The sequence below is a fragment of the Poecile atricapillus genome, chromosome Z, assembly GCF_030490865.1.
Source record: "Poecile atricapillus isolate bPoeAtr1 chromosome Z, bPoeAtr1.hap1, whole genome shotgun sequence".
Taxonomy (NCBI): Eukaryota; Metazoa; Chordata; class Aves; order Passeriformes; family Paridae; genus Poecile; species Poecile atricapillus.
In genome coordinates, this window is record NC_081289.1 from 26988976 (window position 1) to 27010008 (window position 21033).

The window sequence follows — 21033 nt, forward strand, 5'->3', positions numbered from 1 at the left end:
ACTTCTCAGCTTATACTAGCAGAATTGCTACTAGGTGAACCTTCATTACAGGATTGTGCTTTTTGCCCAGGAAGCTACTTCCTTCTCCGAACACATTGGTTATACATGGGCAGTAAAAACATTCTTGAGGCTCAATATGACCATTATTCTTGGTTAATTTGATACAGAATTACAATCTCAGAACCTAGATTGTTATTAAAGGTTATCTTCCCCTTATGGTTGCAGAGGATTTCTTCAGAACTTATAAAACTTCACTAATGGAGATATAATTCTAAAAAGACCATAAATCATCCCATTCATTTAATAAGTTAGTAGACAACCCTAATAATTTTAGATGTGGGGTTTTTTCAACTCTTAACTTCTTCTCTAAAAGCGGTTCAAGTCCTTTGTCACAACTGGGTAGTAGTGGAGGCTTGGTTGAGGTAAAGTAGGAGACCAAGTTTTGTGATACCTCTAAACCAAATCAGCTGCCACTAAAAGCAGTAATCTCCTTTCCCCTCACCATGGATGCTTATTTCACCTCACAGTAGAAAACTGCTATTGTCAGGATTATTTGAGATAGGAAATAAATTTCTCTTTATAATGTAAAATTCAGTTCTTGCATTCCCCCAAAAATCTATAAATCACCTCCAACATCAGTGTTCAAACGCCTCCTTTAGTGCTGAAATTCTGGATGTATCAATGCAAATCTCAAGCTCTCATGGTGGCTTCAACAACTGAATTTGTTTCCAATATAAAAATGTATAGTGTGTTTGAGTTTTAATCTATAGCTACAACACAAAATGTCAAGGCACACAACCATTATATGGTTAAACTCATGGTATGGACACACTGATCCTGGACTTACAAGGTCTTGTATGGATTCATCCCCCCTCCATACATGCAGACCTTTCAGACCTTAAGTGAAGCATAAAGCACAATTCCCAAAAAGGGGAGAATTTTAGACTAGATTTGGAACAGTTTTTACCTGGATGCTGCTAAATTACTCAGCTTTTGATTAGCAGGAAAAATGTTCTTGTCATGCTGTGGTGGAAGAAGTCCTTTAATGCTTTCATGGGACTCACCTATCACTTTAGGAAGGTGCAGTTTTGACAGTACTACTATTCCTTCTCCATAGACTACATTTTTAAGTGAATCCTATTCTGTATCAACCAAACTACAGGTTTACTTTCCTTTATCTAAAGGGAGCAGGGGCAAAGATACAGGCCTCCTTTGCAAGGAGCGTGATTACTCTTAAAACAAATTTCATCTTATGTTCAAGATTTCTGGTAACGTCAGCCATGAAAGCAAAGAAAAAAGGCAAGTAACTGTGAGAGGGTGTATCCTCTTCCCAGCAAAACCTGCCAAATCTTAGGAGTTTTAATAACCAACTGGCCTAAAAGCCTTGGAAGGCACATAGCCTAAGTGCTTGTAACTGTAAAGGTAAGTGTGCTTGGAACATGATGTTCTGATTCAGACATCAGCTTTCTGTTCTGCTTGCCTATTCCTAAAATCTTTAAGTTCACCTGAAACAATATGCAGAGAAGTCTCTTCAGTCACAATTTTCCATTAGCTGCCTCACACCCCTTTAAGATCTTCCTTTCTTGCTTTCATATAGGTTACCAGAACTTATCGATCAGAACCTCATATTCACAGATTCTAACCAATTCAAATACATTAAAAAAACCTTTTGGTTGAATAAACTAGGTTAAAACAAGTAGAAAGATTTACATATAACACAGAGTCTGTGTGTCAGAAATGGAATTAGTAACCTGTGTATTCTCCTTTCCTTGGCTACCAAATCTATTTTATGAATCCAGATACAAGAGAGGGACCATTAAGGTGGGTCTGCATAAAAGCAAAGAGGTGGAGGATCTAGCTGAATAGACAAACGTGCAAAGGAAGAAGATGTTTTTTATATGGCTGCCAGTTGTTATGATCTGGGAGGACTTGGCTTCTCACTGCCGATACATCTAGCAGCCAGCTCAACAGAAGTCACTTATGAACAAACTCTTTAAAACAAAATCAATTTTAACAGTACAGACACTGCCATATGCTTACTTTTAGCAACTATGCTATAGTAAGGCCAGAACTGACTATGAACTCACAATTCTTTCCTATCAGAAAATATTTTTCCCTGGGGCACCACAGCAAATCTGTCTTCAGGTTCCAGCTACAGAGAGACAGACCTGGTGTAAGGGAGGAGAGCAGTGGATGTTGTCTGCCCTGACTCAGCGAGGCTTTGGACACTGCCTCCTGTGAGACCCTCATGGAGAAGCTGATGAAGTCTGACTCAGATGAGGAGACTGTGAGATGGACTGGAAACTGATTGGCCAAGCCTAGTGGGTACATCAGCACACGGGGGGCTGAGTAGCTGCAAAGCACTTTGGCAGAAAAGGGCCAGGGGAACCCACTGGACACCAAGTTGAACATGAAACAGTGATGTACCCTTGGACAAAGAAGGCTAAGGAAGGCATCCTTGGCTGCGCTAGGAGGAATGTTCCCAGCAGATCAAGGGAGGTGATCCTACTCTGCTCAGCCCTGATGAGGCCACACCTGGAGTGCTGGCTCAAGCTCTGAGGTCCCCAGTACAGGAGCGCCATGGCCATACTAGAGATCTTATCCATCCAAAAACCTGAAAAAATGGTACAAAGAACACAGAGCCAGACTCCTCTCCAATGGTGCCCAGTGACAGGGTCAGAGTCAATGGGCACAACCAAAACACAGGAGGTTCCTTACAAAAATCAGGAAAGAATTTTTTCACTGTGAGAGCAACTGAGCACTGGCACAGGTTGCCTAGAGAGGTTGTGAAGTCTCCATCTATGGAGATACTCAAAGGTCATCTGAACACAGTCCTAGGCAACTGGCTCTAGGGGAACCTACTTGAGCAGGGGAGTTGGGGAAGATGACATTCCAACTTCAACCTTTCTGTGAGAGATGTGTAACCACGCTTCTGCCAGGGACTTGTTTGTCCGTTCATAGATATGTAGCAACTTCAGAGTAAAATCAAAGCAAATTCTAACATGACAAACCTCATACTGGGGAAGTGCACATATTTTTAATATTCTCCTAAGAATCACTCAATTCTAATTTAATTATTAACATTTTGAGTCTATCTGCACCATATATTATTCTTTGCTGACCAAACTTTTCTGTCTCTTGGAGTTACTACCCAGCCACTGCCACCATTTATCCATGACCTAGACTTCAGTAGTTTTCTCACCCTACTTACAATTTCAGAGTCGAAACTGTTTATCTGCTTCCTCAGCTTCACTGCTCAGTACAAAGTTTAAGTGATATTGCCCAAGCCAGATGAAATCATCTAGCATTATGCTCTCATCATTCCTTCTTTTTGAGGGCTCTAGGTTTCACAAGAAAGTTCCGTGAGTTAATTAGGGTCACTGATCCATCAGTGGCTCTAATGGCTTTGTTTTCAAAAGTGAATTAGACTCCTCACAGGAAAATCCAATTGTCCAGGCTAGCTGGGACTGAGCAGCAGATGCACTGAGCTGCTGCTGCTGCAAAAAAGGAGTGAAGGAAAGTACAGCCCCTTCCCCTCCCTTACACTGGTCATGACAAATCACTGGGACAAATAATTTAAACTGTTTCATGTTATTTCACCCTTGAGACAAGCTTCTTCATTTTAGTTTCAATTTAGTTTCCTTATTTTAGTTTACCATAAAGATTTTGGGTCCCAAGAGACAGAGCTGCCACATTTCTGTTTGGAGTATCTTGAAGATAAACATACAGGCATGTATTGTGTATAGATAGCCAGAGCCTGTGAAATAAAATCAACACTCTGTGGGCACATTAGGATTACTCTTTGTTCTACAAGCACTCTAGATACTTAATTAGCACAAGCACAACGGTTTCATGATATGTCAGATTTATTATGATTATGCTGCAGAAATGTTTGGGATTTCTGAATGTCTTCTTCCCTCTCGGTTAATGGAGCGTAGTTGAAGCAGGGCAACGAGACATCTGGAAATTCTGCAGAAGTGTTAGAAGAACCCTCATGGTCCAGGATGGGGGAGGAAACAGAAGGAAAAAAATGGAAAGTCTGGGAAAATAAGACATATACAAGAAAGCAGTATCTGCTATTAAATCAATCCCCTGGAAATAAAGTTCCCACCACAATTTAGGCCCCTGGCTCTCCACAACCAACTTCTGTTACAGGAATAAAATTATGCACAGCCAGCCTCCTGATACAAGTTAGAAAGAAGTACTCAAGTACTTGACAACGCCAGAATTAAGATCTTAGGACATTTTTCTCCACTAAGTCCTCCCACACTTTTCCGTTTTTTGCTCCCAGCTCTTCTCTCCTCTTCCCCTCAATCAGTTACTCACCATTTTTCACTGAAGAAATTATCTTCCCCCCTGCTAACTCTCCAAATTAGTTGCTACTCAAAATTCTAAATCAAGCTCTGCAATCTCCTGTCCCAATTAAATCAAAGGAAAGAGTAGTTCACGTAAATAACATTTTCAAGATCCCGTTTTAGCTTCTAGATTTTGCAGCAAAGTTTCCAGTCCTGCTTCAGGGCCAGAAGGTTAAACATTTCTCAATGACGCAGGCTCCCTCAGCAAGAGAGAGATGAGGAAGGGGTCCAAAAAAACCTCATTCCTCCCAGGCACTAAATCAACAACCACAGCAAACAGTGACTGCCTCTCTCCAAGGAAAACTGGGAGGAGTGGAGCAGTCTCTTATAAGCAGCCACTTTGTCTGTCACCATAATGCAAAGGCCCAGTACAAAGAGAAGAAGAAAAATAAGCATAAGAAAAGAACAACAAATTCTAAAAAATCCTAGAATGGAGATTTTATATTGTGCACTATCTAGAAATCATAATAAATTAAAAAGCAAACAAACTTAAATTCTGTAGAGCACTGCAAGTCTGTTGAAAGTTGCTGTTCTTTTCTGGTCCATTTAAAGTTGCCAGTAAATTTCTACCTTAAACTTAAAAGATGCTTTGACTTTTAAATGGGCTGAAATTTTTCGTGCCTGAGACACCACTTTTCATACACTGCATATTCCAGAATCTCATTAATCTCTCCGTTTTCACTGTAAGATTAACAATAGCAGTTTTTCCAAAAGGAGTCTACTAATCTGGATCTTGTTCTTACTTACTTAGAGGTAACATGAAATCAGCAAAGCTATGCTGAAAAGTTCTTTCTATTTATTTCAGTTTTAGTAAAAGAACATTGAAGTCTCTAAGCTTTGGGAATGTTTTGCAGTAAGTAAAGCTCAAACTACTTTCTGAACCAAATGTTTTGGGAGTTGCAATTTTTCGTCAGTGTCACATAGTAACTTTAATAAATCAAAACCACTCAATATATTTTTGAAAGGCATATATTTGAGTTGACATCAGTGAACACAAAGTCCAAATCTCAAACCTTGAAAAACATAGACAAGGAACAACAGCTTCAACAAGAGTATCTCCAGAAAAATTATAAATAAATAAATAAATAAATAAATAAAAAATCTCCTCAAGGTCATTTATGTTTACAGACTGATCAAACCTGCTTGTGCTTCACTGGAAGCCACAGCTTCTTTATTTGGGATACACTCATTTTTGAGGAAAAACAATCAGGGCAAAGAAAATTAAAGACTACAAAAAACTACAAATACATTTCTCAACCTACTTTTCACATGGGATAATTAAATAGGTTCATATCCTGTTGGGGATCCAATGCTGTGCATAATACCTGGGAATTATCATTATCATTAGGTAGAGGATCTGATTTAAAATAAGCACCACTACAGAAAGATACAAAAAAACCCATAAAGCAGGTCACATTAACAGATACTATTTTAGCACTTGCCTACTTTAAGAATATTGTAACTAAATTAAGCTTCTTCTAGGGAGACTATTTTGCCTGCATTAAGGTTTGTATCAGTTTAACTACAAGATGTTATTTGCACTGAAAGCAAATGTTGAAAACCAGAAGGTTTTTAACCAAAGAGAGAAATTCTAGGACAGCTTTCCAGTGTGAGTGTGAAATCTAACACTTTCTAAAGTAGTGCTCAATAAATTTATGTAGGGGACTATATGACCAGATTACTTGCAGCAGCAGGGGAGGGGGCTCTGCAACCCTAAAGAGTAATTCCACTTCAGTTGCTTTATGACTTCCTACCTACCTAAACTATTGCTAAATTATACAGCATTCTTAAACCACACTAAGGTTAATCACAAAAGGGAGTTGTGCCAATGTAATTAAACCAGTTTTCTATATTGATTTTGATAGTAAAATTCTCTTGACAAAGAAATTGAGGAGAAAGGGTGGCAATATTTTTTCTATTAAGATAAAGGTTCTAGTTTCACCTGCATAAAGCAGGGAGGCCACAAATGAAAAACCAGATAGCCTCAGGACAAACTAGCTGAGGTTTCTCCATTTAAAAAAGACAATTTGGAAGAGGTGCTAGTCTCTCCTTGGAAGAACCCTAAGGTCACAACAGCAGAGGGTGCTGTAAGTCTGAACTGAGGTGCGGCAGCTCAGCAGCAAGGAGAATCTAGATGCAACATGAAGCTGTAGGCTACTTCAGATTATGGGGAGGGTTTTTTGTCAGGTTTTTTTGTTTGGTTTTGGAGGTTTTTTGGTGATAGAGGAGTCATTTGAGACTGGTAAAAGCATTGATACAAAAATTTATTTACAGTAGCTTCCACATAACATCAAGCAATAACATCAGAGACATTTTCAAGATATCAACAGTTACCTATAATCCCTACCATTGATCTATACAGCTCTGAGCACACATTAGAACATTAGAGATTGATTCACATTGATGCTTAGACATAAAAAAAATGTGTTTTAATGCCTACAATCAAAATATAGAGTGGATTTGGATCCCATTATTAAAAAAAATTAAAAATCTTGATTATAAACACTAATGCAAATTTCTGCTATCACACAGGCATGGAAACTTGAGCATTTTGTTAAACATTACTCATCTCTTAATCTGGCAAACACTGGATAGCAAGGAGTCACCAGGTAACTGGGAGACAGAACGGATGTGCGTCTGCTGTGTATCCCTTTAGGCAAAACATGGTGTTATCATCATACCAGTTTAGAGAGACTCAGCATAGCACACGTTCAGACATTAATCCAGAACCTAAGTTAGTGGCAGGCCACAAAGATGACTATGAGCTGCCTGAGCCACAAAGATAGGAAATTATCAGTCTGAGGCTATATACATAATCAATAATAATTCCTACACAATTGTGCCTAAAAACCCCAAATAAGAACTTGATTAAAGTAATCCTTTTTTACTTCATTTTTCCAACGTACTTGAACTACGTTCCTAAAGAAAAGTTGATTCATATTCATTATGTAAATGAGTGTGTAAGTCACAGAGTATGATGACAACAACTAAACAGGGCCCGTTATACATAATGCATTAATTTCACAGAAAGGAAGACTCTGTTTTGATTACAGTTAGAACATATAAAACCTGGCATGACTTTACATGCATTTTAAACCTTCATTTTGTTTTTAATAACAATTGATGAATGATACAGAAAATTGCAGTGTGATGATGACAATCTTACTGCGTACACTGGAAACTGTTTAAAACGCGCACACACACCCCTGAAGTTAATTCTCAGAAGCTGTATTTTAAAGTAAACTAGAGCTATAAGAAGGGTTATGAGACAAAGCAGTCAGTGAATAATCATTTTGTGTCTACCACATTTTTACTGTTTTAGAACAAGTGCAGCCTTGTCTGTGCCCCCCTGCAAGTTGATCTTAGTTCACAGAATGGATAAGGGCAAAAAGCTGCTTGAGTATTCTCTTTCCCTATTCTCTCAACCTATAGGGTAACACTTGCTGTATAAGAAGAATAAACAGAGTATTCTCAAAGTAGATGGAGAAAACAAAAATATTCCTTTCAAAAGATGATTTAATGCTTCAACAAATACTTATTACAGGGTTAAAGAAACTTCCAGGAGTTTCTTATTTAAATTTAAGGTTGTCAGTAGAAATAGTTACTGCTCAACTAAATTATTATGAGTACTTTTTATTGTAGACTGTCACTCTTGACACCAAAAAAAAAAAGAAAAAAGAAAAGCATCCTCTATATATTTAGTTTCAGTATAATCCTTTAACTCTAGTTTAACTATCACAACCACACTGTGATTTGCTTACTCAGTAGTTAATCACAGGGATAAAAGGTAGCAAAAGGTTCTGTTCAGATCTTTCATTAATGGAATAACTCACTAATGTGCAGCTTATAGCTGTGCACTCCTTACTCCACGTCTTATAACAGCCAACCCAGAACTCTGTGCAGTTTGTAGCTCCAGCACAAAAATTTCCATATTTAAAGCTGACTTCAGGAACATCCCATTTGTTGCTTCGGAAAGAATTCCCACTGCATGATGACGATGAAGCTCACATAACTTTGTTCAGTCTTTGAATCACATGCAGGATTCTGGTTAAAAGCCAGTGGAGGGTCATTTTATCACTACTCAGAATATACACACTCAGGGAGCTGCACCAGTACCGGGGGAACTCTTTACACTTCCCAGGAACTTGCTACCTAGATACAAAAGGTTACACTTCCACATGCCACCGAGTCCAAATAGAAATCAAAAGTTCTATTTTTAAAGTGGTGATGATGCATACTATAGAGCCAGGAATGTTCTTCCCTCAGCTCCACCCTCCATTCAAAACCAAAATCCCAATTGTCTTGATTCAAGAACTCATTGCAATCTTGAAATTCCAAGTTGGAGGGAGGGGGAAGAAAGGAGAAGAAAAATAAAAGTTCTACTATTTGAACAAAGCAAAATGCAAAAAAACTCACAACTAGAAAAAATTTTCATTAGAAAATGAAAACAACAGCAAGGAAAAAAAGAGTCCTTGTCACTGGCTCTTGAAAAAGACAAGATTAAATTAGAAGGCATTTTACTGCTTCAATGAAAGGTCATTCCTCATGTACTAAAAGGCAATACTGAATTTTAAATTTATTTAAAACAGGAATGAAAACACCAACCACAAACTGCAGCTCTGACATTTGTCACTCCTGAAAGAGCTGAGGAAGGGACATGTCCCTTCCAAGAATACACAGATATGCTGTCTGTCCCCTTTCTTCCCATTAAAAGCAGCTTAGCAGCTGACATCCCTAAAGCATTTCAACTTGAATCCTGTAAAGAGGGAAGAAAAATAGCCTAGGAGTTGTGGTTTCAAAGAAAGAATGAAGGGATCAGCACTGCTTTTTCCTAAATTGAATTTAATATATCCCTAATCTGCTAAAGTAGCTCAAAAATCCAACTTTTCCCCAGAAAATGAGAGAAGTTTTGCATTTGATTCAAAATGACACTAATTTTTAGCTGAAAGAATTGTTCTTTTTTTCAGAACCAGTTGGATGCAAAGCAAATTAGACCACAGAAGTCAAGTTTTATCCACGACAGAGAACTAAATTATTTCTGTGCTCATTTACAGTGCTGACTTCAAAACAGCTCTTCTTTTGTTCTCTAAATATGCATGGAAAAACCCCTCTTGTTAATCTAAACCAAACTTCTGACAGTTTAGAACCACCTGCTTCTGGGTTTGCATACCTGCCTTGATATCTAATAGACTAAGATTTTTTTTCAGCAGGTCAACAGAACAAACATATTAAACCCCAAAGATGCTATTCAATAGAATACCCTATGCTGAACAATCTTAATTTTTTTCAGTATACTCACAGAAAGAAGATTAAAATGGGACAATTATTAACATTCAATATATACCAAGACAGTGCAAACAGTGTTGTGCATTGTAACAAACCAAAGCTACCCAGAACAGTAAGCAAAGGTTTTAAGTAGAGCAAAACCATAAGGAAATAGAATTCATTAACAGAAGCGGCCATTTGGCCAAGTGCTAATATCCATTAATTCTGGCAATGCACTGTTAGACTCTACGTGACCCTAAGTAGCCAAAACACTTATCCACCCATGCAAAACATCAGGAAAAAAGTCTGAAATTTAGGGTTTCTCTCTGGCTCATTGCACCTCTGTATACATACTACACACACACTTCTGCCCAGCTACCTGCTAGAAGCTGTAAAAAGGAATTTGTGACAAAACCAAATAAAATCAAAAAGAAAATGAAATTATATTTGAAAAATTGTTATTTAAACACAGAACTTCTATATAGAGGCCAGCAGCATACCCAAGACTCCTGAAATTTCCCCCAGTTGCATGAGTCCCTCATATGGCTATTCAAAAACACTTAAGTGTTACTAAATTGTAGTCTGTGTCCAAAAAAAAGTATGTTTCTAGCACTCTTGCCTCTCCATTAAAAAAAAAAAAAGAAAAGAAAAAATAATATTGATGACTCATTCCTTCAGTGGCCAGTCTGTTACAAAGCCAGGTAATGACAAAACCTATTCACTCCATATCCTGACTGAACACTGACCAAGAGCAAAAGAATTTGCAAGATCTCTAAATGGGATAATTAGATAATGACACAAATAACAAAAAGGCTTCAAGGGAACAAAAAAAGAAGCTACATAGGGAGATTAGGTAGAAGTAGGTAATGGGAAGGAAACAGCAAGCTTTTGGAATCTACAAATAAATATAAAGAAAACAAATTATTCAGATGCTGAGAGAGTCAAGGCGGCAAAAAAGACCAAGTGACTCTTGGAGAAGAAACCCTAAAGAGGGAGCTCCTGCTACTAAGAGCTTGGTACAGATCTGCACGTCAGCTTCACTGTCAGCAGAATGAAGACACACAAACTAGAACAGGGCTGGCCTGTGAAATGCACTTGGAAACTGAATGCAGAATTTCACCCCACTGTGTATGGCTGCTTTTTGAATGACTGGATCAGTGTAGTGGTTTACTTCCCCAGACGTCAATCAATGTGAAATGTGAAACCACCACAATCAATACCAGTAATACCCGTTCTTTAAATAAGTTCAGTAGTCCAATGAGATGTCAAATAGAGCAGTTAGGTTTTGGTATTATTTTTGCATTTCTTTCTGGTCTACTGCTGTTTTGGAATGTCTTTTCAGCTTGATTTTCACTTTCACTTTCTCCTTCCTCTGCTGTCACCACTTGCATTGTTTTTTTTACTCCTCCTTTATTTCAGTTTGACAGGCATGTTTGATTTTTTTCTGGTTAATACAATATGCACATCCCTGTTCATGTTATTCTTGCTTCAGTTCTTTTTTATTCTGAAGAAACAGTCTCTCCCTGCTTAAACTATTCTGGTCCCAGAAGAGTAAAGTTGTAATGTCCCCCTCAGTTCTTTCTCCAAAACATTAAGAATGTTTTCTCATCTTTAGTATCAAAGGAGTTGCTTTGCATGTGCCCACCAACATGGAATACAGACATATTATTATATGTCCTGGGTCAGCAATGGCTTCAGATCCTCCTGCTTCTTGAGTAGACTTCCATTAATACCCAAGCAGTAAATAAGCACAGCCTCGTGACCTGCAGTCTTGAAGAAATTTTGGTCTATGGAGTGCAGGCTGTGTAAGCTCTACCAGGATAATTTATTTACCCAGCTTAGGCCATGATTATTCTATTTCTTCAGTGACTGGAAACTTTGAGGAGTTGACTGGGACAACTATTTCCATCTTCCATGTTTCCAGAAGGGCTTCTGGAGATGAACATCAGGACCAAGATTTGAGAAGTTAAGTCTTTCCTCAGCTAAGTCATTTTCCTCATTTCCTCATTCTAGCTCTCAGCAGACAGGAGATGCAGTTTCAGCCTCTGAAGTCTCAAATAGTTTGCCCAACACACAACTACTTCACTAAGCCAAACAAGAGCAGACACCAACAACATCTGAAGTATCGAAATATTACAACTAAACAAATTGGCCTCATCATCAAGTAGCTGTTTTCCTTATCCAGAAGCTTGTAATACACTTCCATTATTCAAGACAGATCTTTAAAACTTATTATGCACACGTTCCTGTTGTCACACTCCATTTCCCCACCAATCTTGCGAATCCATTTAAGTAAACATTCGCCTGCTTCTTGCTTAAGATTTTTCTAGCAGTGGTTGATCCAGGAGAGAAGAGAGTGGCCACTGATGGAAGAGGTGTAATAAATCCATCCCTCATTAGGTAAGCTAATCTTACCAGGAAATTGCCTCAATGCTACAGAACGCCACTGCATAATCTAGGAGTAGGGTTGGCTGACTTAAGCAAAAGCTCCATACAAGAACTCCTTAGTGGGAGAAACTCTCACCCTCAGAATTAAATGAAAGCCTCAGGAGTTACCATAATTTGGAAGAGACAAGAAACACAGCCACACTAATTCTGAGAAAAACCAATACTAATACAAAGGCTGTTTTCCTAATTTTAACAAGTGTAAGTTTATTATGTGAGTTTCCTGAGAATATAATGCACAATTTCAGTTACAAGGACACTGAAATGCAAATTTCATGACTGTTCTTTGTTGGGGGCAGGGGAATTTAAAAACTTATCAGAAACAAAGCATGTTAAAATCAACACCTTTTTCAGGCCTTCATATAAGAGCCTTCTTTCCAACAAAGCCAGATTAGATACTATCCTGCCATATGCATCCTGTTCAATACCAAACACCTTGTTAGCATCTAAACCCTTCCTCCAAAATTCACAGACTGCAAGAGTACAACAGGAGGAATGATGTATTATGTACAAACCATCTTCTGAATTGACACAAACACTACATAAGATGTAGGTCTGTCCTGGAGACAGGAAATAACCATACTTTGGCTCTCTAGACAACAAAGAATATGCCAGGACTATAAGATAAAGGTCATACAGGATCTTTATAGACATATAAAATCTTCACAGATACTTAAAAATACACAAAATTAAGTTAGGGAAATTAACATGGTCAATTCAGGAAAAAAAGAAAAAAAGAAAAGAAAAAAATCCAACCCCGAAAAAATAACCAAAAAAAATCCAGCAATTTTTGGGGAAAAATTAAACTACAGAATTATTGTTTTACTTGTCTCTTTCTTAGAGTCACTACTTAGAGAAATGAAAAAGCATTTGACTTTCAGGAACAAGTTTGTCTTCACACTTTTGACATTACCTATGTGCTGCTTTTCAGACAATGCTGCCCAAGAGATTAAGAGTATACAAACCCAAACTCCTAGGCTACTACAAGCTTGTGGTCAAATCTTACCAAGGTTACATTCTCTGTTCCCATCAGAGAAAGCAAAGGCCATTCATATCTATATATGTATTTATTTTCATGACTACATAATGTCCTAGAGCCTCTGATAAAAACACCGTACAGAAGTATCTCATGCTCCCATTTACAGATAATTCTCATTCCAGCATGGCTCACATGTGAGAAATGCAACCCTGTACACATCTAATGGGTAAGCACAGTATCACCAAAAGGCCACAGTACTTACAAATGAATCATGTAAACAAAATACCATTGTCATTCTCAAGGAAACAAACTTTCAAAATATAAAACAAGTATTGAAAAGTTTCAAATACAAGTTTTTCCCAAACCATGCAATTTAAAATCACTCCAAAGTATCAAGAATATGTTTAATCAGAAAATAATTAACAGTAAAACCACATAAATCAGTCAAAAGCTAAATGGAGGAACAGGTCTTTAGAACAGGTCTTAGCTTTGACTGGAGCTTTCTAATCTTCATAAGCCATGTAAGTTTAACACTGGAGACCAACAAGGGAAGAAAAGAGAGATAATTTTATCTCTGATGAAGCTCTAAATTGAACGGTATTTAACATCCAAAAAGTACCCATTTGCAACCTGCACATTAAATCACCACAGTTCTCTAAGTTGTCTATATCTGAAGTCACACAGCTTCCTGGCACCTCCTATATAGTTCAGCAACCATGATTCACTAGCAAAAAATTAGCCACAGTGTATGTTTGAACTGGTACCTGATTGGAGTGTTGTCATCTGCATTTCTGGTTCCAGCAGTGTCATGTCGATCCCTTTCTCAACAGTTGCAAGCCCTTAAAAACCTCACTTTATACAAATACAGATATGTTAAAGAAAAAAAATAATCCAAGAGGATCTTTTAACTTTAATCTCATTCAAAACTTGCAAGAAATTCTCATCCTTGTATCATGAAAACTGTGCCCAGTGAGAAAACTCAAGTCTTTCAAAATGCAGTTCTCTGCTTATTCACTACAGGCAAGTTGGAATAGTCCAAGATCAAATTACTGCTAGGAGAAAAATGAATACTGCAAGGGAGAGCAAGATGTGAAGTTTGCAGAAGTAAGGTCCGCCCCTTGATGCTCTGTAAGTTGAAGGGAGGGGGAGGGAGGGGTCAGAGACACTAGAACTGGCAGTTTTTCCCCTTTTATAAGAGGAGGATGACGTCTTGGGTTGACTTTCAATCCCCTAAGGGGCTCTGCTGATGAGGCAATTTCGTTCCAAGGACAAGGAGACCCAGTGTTAACATAAACATGCAGACATCCTCAGCTTTGAAACAACATGGCAAAGTCATATACATCCTGCTGATAGATCAGTCACTTTTCTTCAGTCTTTGCCAGTCCTTTTTCTCAGTAATTAAACTACTCCTCGAATCAACTCCCCTTGCTAATCCCTAAACCTGAGCTACTCTAAAAGATGGTAGTTTTGTTTTTGTTTCTTAAAAACAAAAAACTTGGCCTGTGTCATTCAGACTTTTCCCACCATGGATCACACCCTCCATCTAACTGGACTAGGGGTTAAAAATATTCAGTCTTGTTTCCCACATCCACATGATCAGTTTCATTATTTGGGATTATTTGGGAGAGTGGATGAAACTTTTACAGTCAAGTACTTATTGAGTAAAAGATAAAAATAGAATTAAGTCTTTCCTCACTAGATGATTACAGCTCCCAACAGAAAGGAAATTCAGTCTTGGTCTCTAACGAGTCTCAAGTAATTTGACCAACAGATAATTTAATTATCTTAACAAACTAATTCCAACACTTCTGTCCCCAGAGCACCTTTCCCTTGTTCCCCATCTTTCCACAAGGCTCATCATCATTTCTCTTTAGGTCATCTAAATAAGTAACTGCATATATTTCTACCAAGCCCAAAAATATACTGAGCTCTGCACATCTAAGATACAGACAAATTTTTAGATTTTGAATTCCTTTTTAGCAAGTCAGAATCCCTCTCCTGCCACAACAGTATGCATAAAAATGAGTACCCCAGGTGTGCAAAACTGCTTAAGCCCTATTTTCTGACCCCTCTAACGTGAAATAACTTCAGGACTTCTCTACCATTCAGATACAAGAGCTCCCAGACAGCTGCTCAACTGCTGAGGGAAGAGCATGGCAGGTTCCAGCAGCATATCTTCCTTCCCACACACAAACACATCTGGAGCTTTAAAGGAGGCAGGAAAAACTAATTTATCAACTTTAAACAATGCAGGAGGATCCCTTAAAGTGATTATATTGTAGTATTTACCTGGTTTTCACACTCCATACATTAGCGTGTTTTAAAATGACAAGAATCAGTTAATTTTGGTTTCTCTCATACTCAAATGCCACCTTTGCAGTCCTACATCCAGTAGCAGCCAGAGTAGGCAAAAATCCCAGGCCTAAATGTTCCTTCTTGCTACACAATCTTTATGAAAAGGAACTGCAACAGTGCACTGTACCCTCATCATTCAGAGACAGAAGTAACTCACTTTACCACCTCCTCTGAATATTCATATGCATCATAAATAAAGGAAACATCCGTTTTTAGCAGAAGGTGTGCTTGTTTTTGTTGTGACACATGGAAATGTAAGAGGAAGCAGTATGACCCAAGTGGAAAGGAAATCTTTCCGACAGTTTCCAGGAACATCACTTAACTCTCTGAAGCATGCACGTGTGCACTGTCAGCGACCACGAAGAGGCAGATGAAATTTAAAGCCTTAAGCAGATGTTGCTCATTTGACCAGCAAGGAAGATGAAGACTGCATGACCAGATGTCCTCCGACAGAGATTCTGCCAATTAACTTTGTGGCAATGCATTGATCGTGGCAGGGGCAGAGCTACAGCTGCAGAAGTGGCTGACGGTATTCCAATAAAATTGAGTTCCAGAAAGCCACACGTTACAGAAGCAGCAAAGGTCCCAAAGCTAGGATTCAGCTGGCTAAGTACTAAGAGCAATTGACTATTGTGAAATAGTGCAATCTTTCTTTCGTGATGCAGCCACTCTCTGTTTAAGTAGAACAGATTGAGAATCCTGCTGAATGGCATTCTCCCTTTAAAGAGCCAGGCTTCCTTTCCCCATTACCGACCTTAACACTCAAAACAGCAAAACCAGAAACAGAAGTCCTTACATAGACAAAACAGCTGCCCAGATCTGGGCCTGACTTGTTTAGCAAGCAGTTAAAATTCATGAAAAGGGAATGTTTTTTAAAACAGCTATCAAATTGTATGTCTAACGTTCATCCAGCAGCCCTGAACCTTGAAACCTCAAAGGCAAACTGGAGTAAGAGAGAAATTAGACAGAAAAAACAGGTGAAAGTAATATTATGAGTGAGTGATTGTAGAATGGCATTAGTCTTGTTAACTTGATAAGGAAAGAAAACTTTGTTAAGAGCTAACTTGTTAAAGCCACCAGGTTAAAGCTGCCTTTGGCATTATTCTTTCCAGCTCAACTATTCCCCCATCACTATTTAAAAGTTTGTTTAAAATATTTCAAGGAGATTACCACTTCTCAGTTGTTTGGTAGCTCCCATCAGTAACAGGCCAGTCATTTCTGTCATGCTCTGGATCTCATAGCTCTATCAGAAACTTTCAGACAGCATGCTAAATTTATACTCTCCTGGGACATAAAGTCTCGTAACACAAATCTATCCAAGACAGACTGGTTGTTTTTGTTCTAATAACCATTCCCCTTACTCTCACACAAGAGAAAACAGCAAGCCTCACTGGAATGTGTGTGAAGGACAGATCAGAGAAAACTATATATTTCCTGTCTTGGTCCTTTTGCTACAATACAGACTTAATCTTCTTCACATCTAAGTTCTGGATGAGGCAGTAACCAGCGCTTGGTAATGAAATGTAACTTTGAGTCCCACTATTCCAGAAGAAAACCACCAGACCTCAAAAAACTGAAAAAACAATTTACTCTTATCTCTTTAAAATGCTTTCTCAGGAAAAAAATACTATCCTTGTTTATAAGTAAACATGCCTAGCTTCTCAAATGGGTTCATGAGTCACATAATTTACTTTTTAAAATAATGGTTTATGACACGATTTTAAGGAAACATTATTATTGTTTTTAAGGTCAGAATAACAAGAAGACAATAAAATTTGCAAACCCTTTATAGTAAGTTATGTTTGAGTCTAACTGTATTCAGTGTAATGACAATTCAAAATGGGAAAGGGATAGCAGAGGACGGAGATAGGAATGTATAGCCTAATAAAAGAATTAAAGGAATCAATTACCTACACAATTATTTAAAATAAAATAAGGTGCCCTAACACTCATGTATTTTAATAGTAAATGGACATAAGAACATGGGCAGTAAATTAGAACTTTAGAACCATTTTTAAAGTTCAGCTCTGCAATTTCTGAGTATAATCACCAACAGCTTACATAGCAACTATTTATCCCATGCTTTGTACAGCACTAACAGGAGTACCTTCCCATACCTAAAGCACATGCCTTTTATGACTTGAGTCATACTGAAATTCCACACATTCCAACTAGACTTCCCCCAACACGTATGGTACTTTGTAGAAGGCAAGCATCCCAGATCAAGTAAACCCCAAGCACCAGCAAGCTGGTGCAAGTTCCATCCAAGACAAGTAACCATAAAATGCAGCAGTTCATTGGAAAGAATGTCACCTCATCTTAAAGAAGCCCACAGTGCAAAGAAACCAGGAGTGCTGGAAGATTCTAACACAATGGTTTTCATGACCCCTGGACAAAGAAAACTATGAATTCATCTGGGGAAAACAGGCAAAGAGAGAGGGTCAGTAAGTTAGTGGAGCAGTTATCATAATTTCAAATGAAAGTTAAGGAGAAGAGGACTTCTTTTTTTTTTTAGAAATTATCCAACTACCTACGATACGTATATTTATCACCTGGGGGTTTTTCTCTTTTTTTTTTTTCCTTTGTAAATGCATTCATCAGAGACCTGCTCTAACTCTGCCCTAAGGACAGGGATAAGTTATCTTAGAATCTTAGTGATTCAAGTGACCAAGAAAAATCAAGATATACTGAAGAGCTTCAGATGACTCCTTAAAGGACTTTTCCTGGCTTGTGCAGCAACAAATGACTCAGCCACAGGTAATCTCTCATAGTTAAAGAAAGTTGAGGCCTTGACGAACACAGGTAGAAAAGGGATGTAAATATGGGGTAGAAAACTCACTCTGAAGCACAAATTAAATAACTACACCTTTAATGTCCCATTAAGCTTGATGTACGAACAGAACCTAAGAATTCTGTCAAAATAGTTTACTTACACCTTACCACATAAGGTCTCTTCCACTGAAGTGACAAAAAATTGCTTCCCAGCTATTTGTGTTCAAATACTTCATACTGGAATTCTATATCCTTAATATGTTTTATTGCACTTTAATTGTGTAACTTAACAGCAGCTGTTCAGTCAAGATGTTCATGGTCTTTACACCCATGTGTCCAGGTGTACCTATCCTTCCAGGAGAATGTGTAGCTGTGATAAGAGAGAATAGGAAGAGAAATCTGGATCTGAAACAAATCAAAACCAACAAGAAAACCCCCAGGAACTGTGTCGGGCTGCTCTCCAGTTCTAAGAGAAGGGAAAAAAATTAAAAAAGGAATCTGCTGTCCTAGGGCATATGGCAGCATGTGTATACAGGACTGCACTCCCTGTTTTCCCATGGGATACATAATTCCATGATGCTTCATAAGCCAGAGAAATTTCTATTTTAACTCAGCTAATAGTTTATGTTCCAGAACCACAGTCTGTCGCAACAAACATGGTACTAACCCATGTACCACTTTTCTACAGATACCTACAGATAAGCCAGTCTGTTTGGCAACAGCTACAGAAATAGTTAATCTGTTAGAAACTCTCAGCCTAAGTAGTTAGTTCAGCTGTGAGTCAGCAGTGCCTGTCCAAAATTGCAAACAGGAGACCCTTTGACACAGATAGGCAGCTTCCAGCAAGTCTCTTACTTACCATCTCCTTCCCACCCACTGCCATTCTGTTTGAATCTTCCTCGTACCTTGAATTTGGCAAGTTATCACTGCACAAGGTATGCTCTACAACCACTTTGGATTGCTCAAATGTTTAAACAGATTGCCATCTCTACTGGTAGATCATCTCTGAACTTTTTTAACATGTTTGAAACCAAGGACACAACAACAAAGGTATGCCATATTTAAAAAGGAGTTTTAACAAGTTCAACAGCTTTCAACAGCTGTGCAACCTCCACCCCAAGATAACTGAGAAGTTCCCATTTTGAAGGAAACCATTTATTAATTCAAAATGCATCAGCTAAATTTCTTAACAGCTCACTAAATTTCTCAGCAGCACACTAAACCAAGTGTTCTTTTATGCTGTGACAGTTTGCAAATAACCGTATTTCAACAGCAGTTTTCATTCCCACAATACTTTAATGAATGTACACACAAAGAACACATAAAATACTGCAGCCTAGGAGAAAAGAGCATTGTGTACCTCCAAAGATAAGGAATATTCAGATAATCTAGCCCAGGGACTTTGGACTTTAGGCCTCGCCTGAAAAGCTGCCCCTCCAGCAGTAAAATTCTCACTATTGTGCTGAGCCCTGATAAAGAATCAGCTCTGAAGAGACCCACCTAATGTGTCATTTCCGGGAATATCCTAATTTTCTTTGGCAAAAGATATGGGCAGAGGTGTTCCTTTTCAAATACTTTTAAGGTACAGCTCTATTTTACCTATTCCAGTCAAGCAGATTTGTGACCCACAATAACACCACTTCAAAGCTGAGTCCATAAAAATAACATTACTCAGATAGAGGAAAACCATCTATTTATGTTAAATATTCCCAAAATACCAATTTTTAAACTTATCCAAACAACAGAATCCTGTAAAGACTTTTGTTCCTGTGCCAGAATATCCTTTCCTTTATAACAATGCCATTCAGACTGCTGCTACAAGTTTCATTTTTCTGAAAGGTACTCTTATCTGTTCCCTGCACTAGTATCCTTTTCCCAGTGGCATCAAAAATAAACTGCTTCTTCCCACTTCAGGATCCTTGATCATGCCTTACTGGCTAAGAGAAGAATCCTACTTCCAGAAAAATCAGTGTCACCTTCAGGTGGCCAGCTGTCAGGTGCTGGAAACAAAGGTTCATATGCTTTTCCCATGTTCCAGCTCTCTATCCGTTTCACTGCTACCTCGATTAAACACCATTTGAAATCTCTCCTTGCTTCCATAACTATAAAATGCCCAAGTCTACCACTGGTTGGAAAGTGCTGAGATCACAGTCTACCTTGCTGACTAACATTCCAACATGCTTCTATTTACCATCACCACCTTTATCTCTATCTGTTGTATTTTATCTTAGAAGACTGAAAACATTAAGGATTAGAAGTTTTTTGTTCTGTTAGTGCCATTTCTATCTTCTCCATTTTTTGTAAATATAACTGTGATCACATAACGATGGTATAATGTATATGAATGAGGAAAGTCTTTTTAACCTCCTAAAGTCCCAACACTTTGGGTTTAAGTTAATAAATTCCTCCAAATTGCAAAACACTGATACACCATTCAGAGAAAGGCATGGTCATTTTCTAGATATAAAGATCCAGCCATGTTAAATGAGGTACCCCTTCAATGCAAATTACTGTCCTTCAGTGCACATATTCTAAATCACTTTACTATAAACATTATATTTTGGCTATAAAGCCACTCTGAAGCTCCCCAGGATTTCTCATAGGATGTGTTATGCAACTCCATAATGTCCAACACTAAGGCACACAGGACTCACCATGCCCAAATCCACAGTACTCTGCAGCTGATAGCATGAATTCAGACTGCAACAAGACCCTCATAGTGCCAAGAATTACCAAAATACACACCAGAAGATGGAGTGAAGGGAGATCACCAAAAGGAACCCACAAACAGAAACCACCACTTATCATATGGTTTCATCATTCTCACAGGATGAGGCTGAACATGCAAAGGCTTTCATGGCA

General features: G+C 38.2%; 1 protein-coding gene across 1 annotated transcript in view; it reads right to left on the reverse strand.

Annotated features, from left to right (window-relative positions):
* The window catches only part of MRTFA (myocardin related transcription factor A), a 66174-nt gene extending 52280 nt beyond the window's left edge, over positions 1-13894 (reverse strand). The window contains exon 1 of the mRNA XM_058864552.1: positions 13809-13894. Within this exon, the coding sequence (XP_058720535.1) occupies positions 13809-13854 (46 nt within the window). The 5' untranslated portion in view covers positions 13855-13894. The remainder of the gene's footprint in view (positions 1-13808) is intronic.
* Between the last annotated feature and the right edge of the window lie 7139 nt (positions 13895-21033).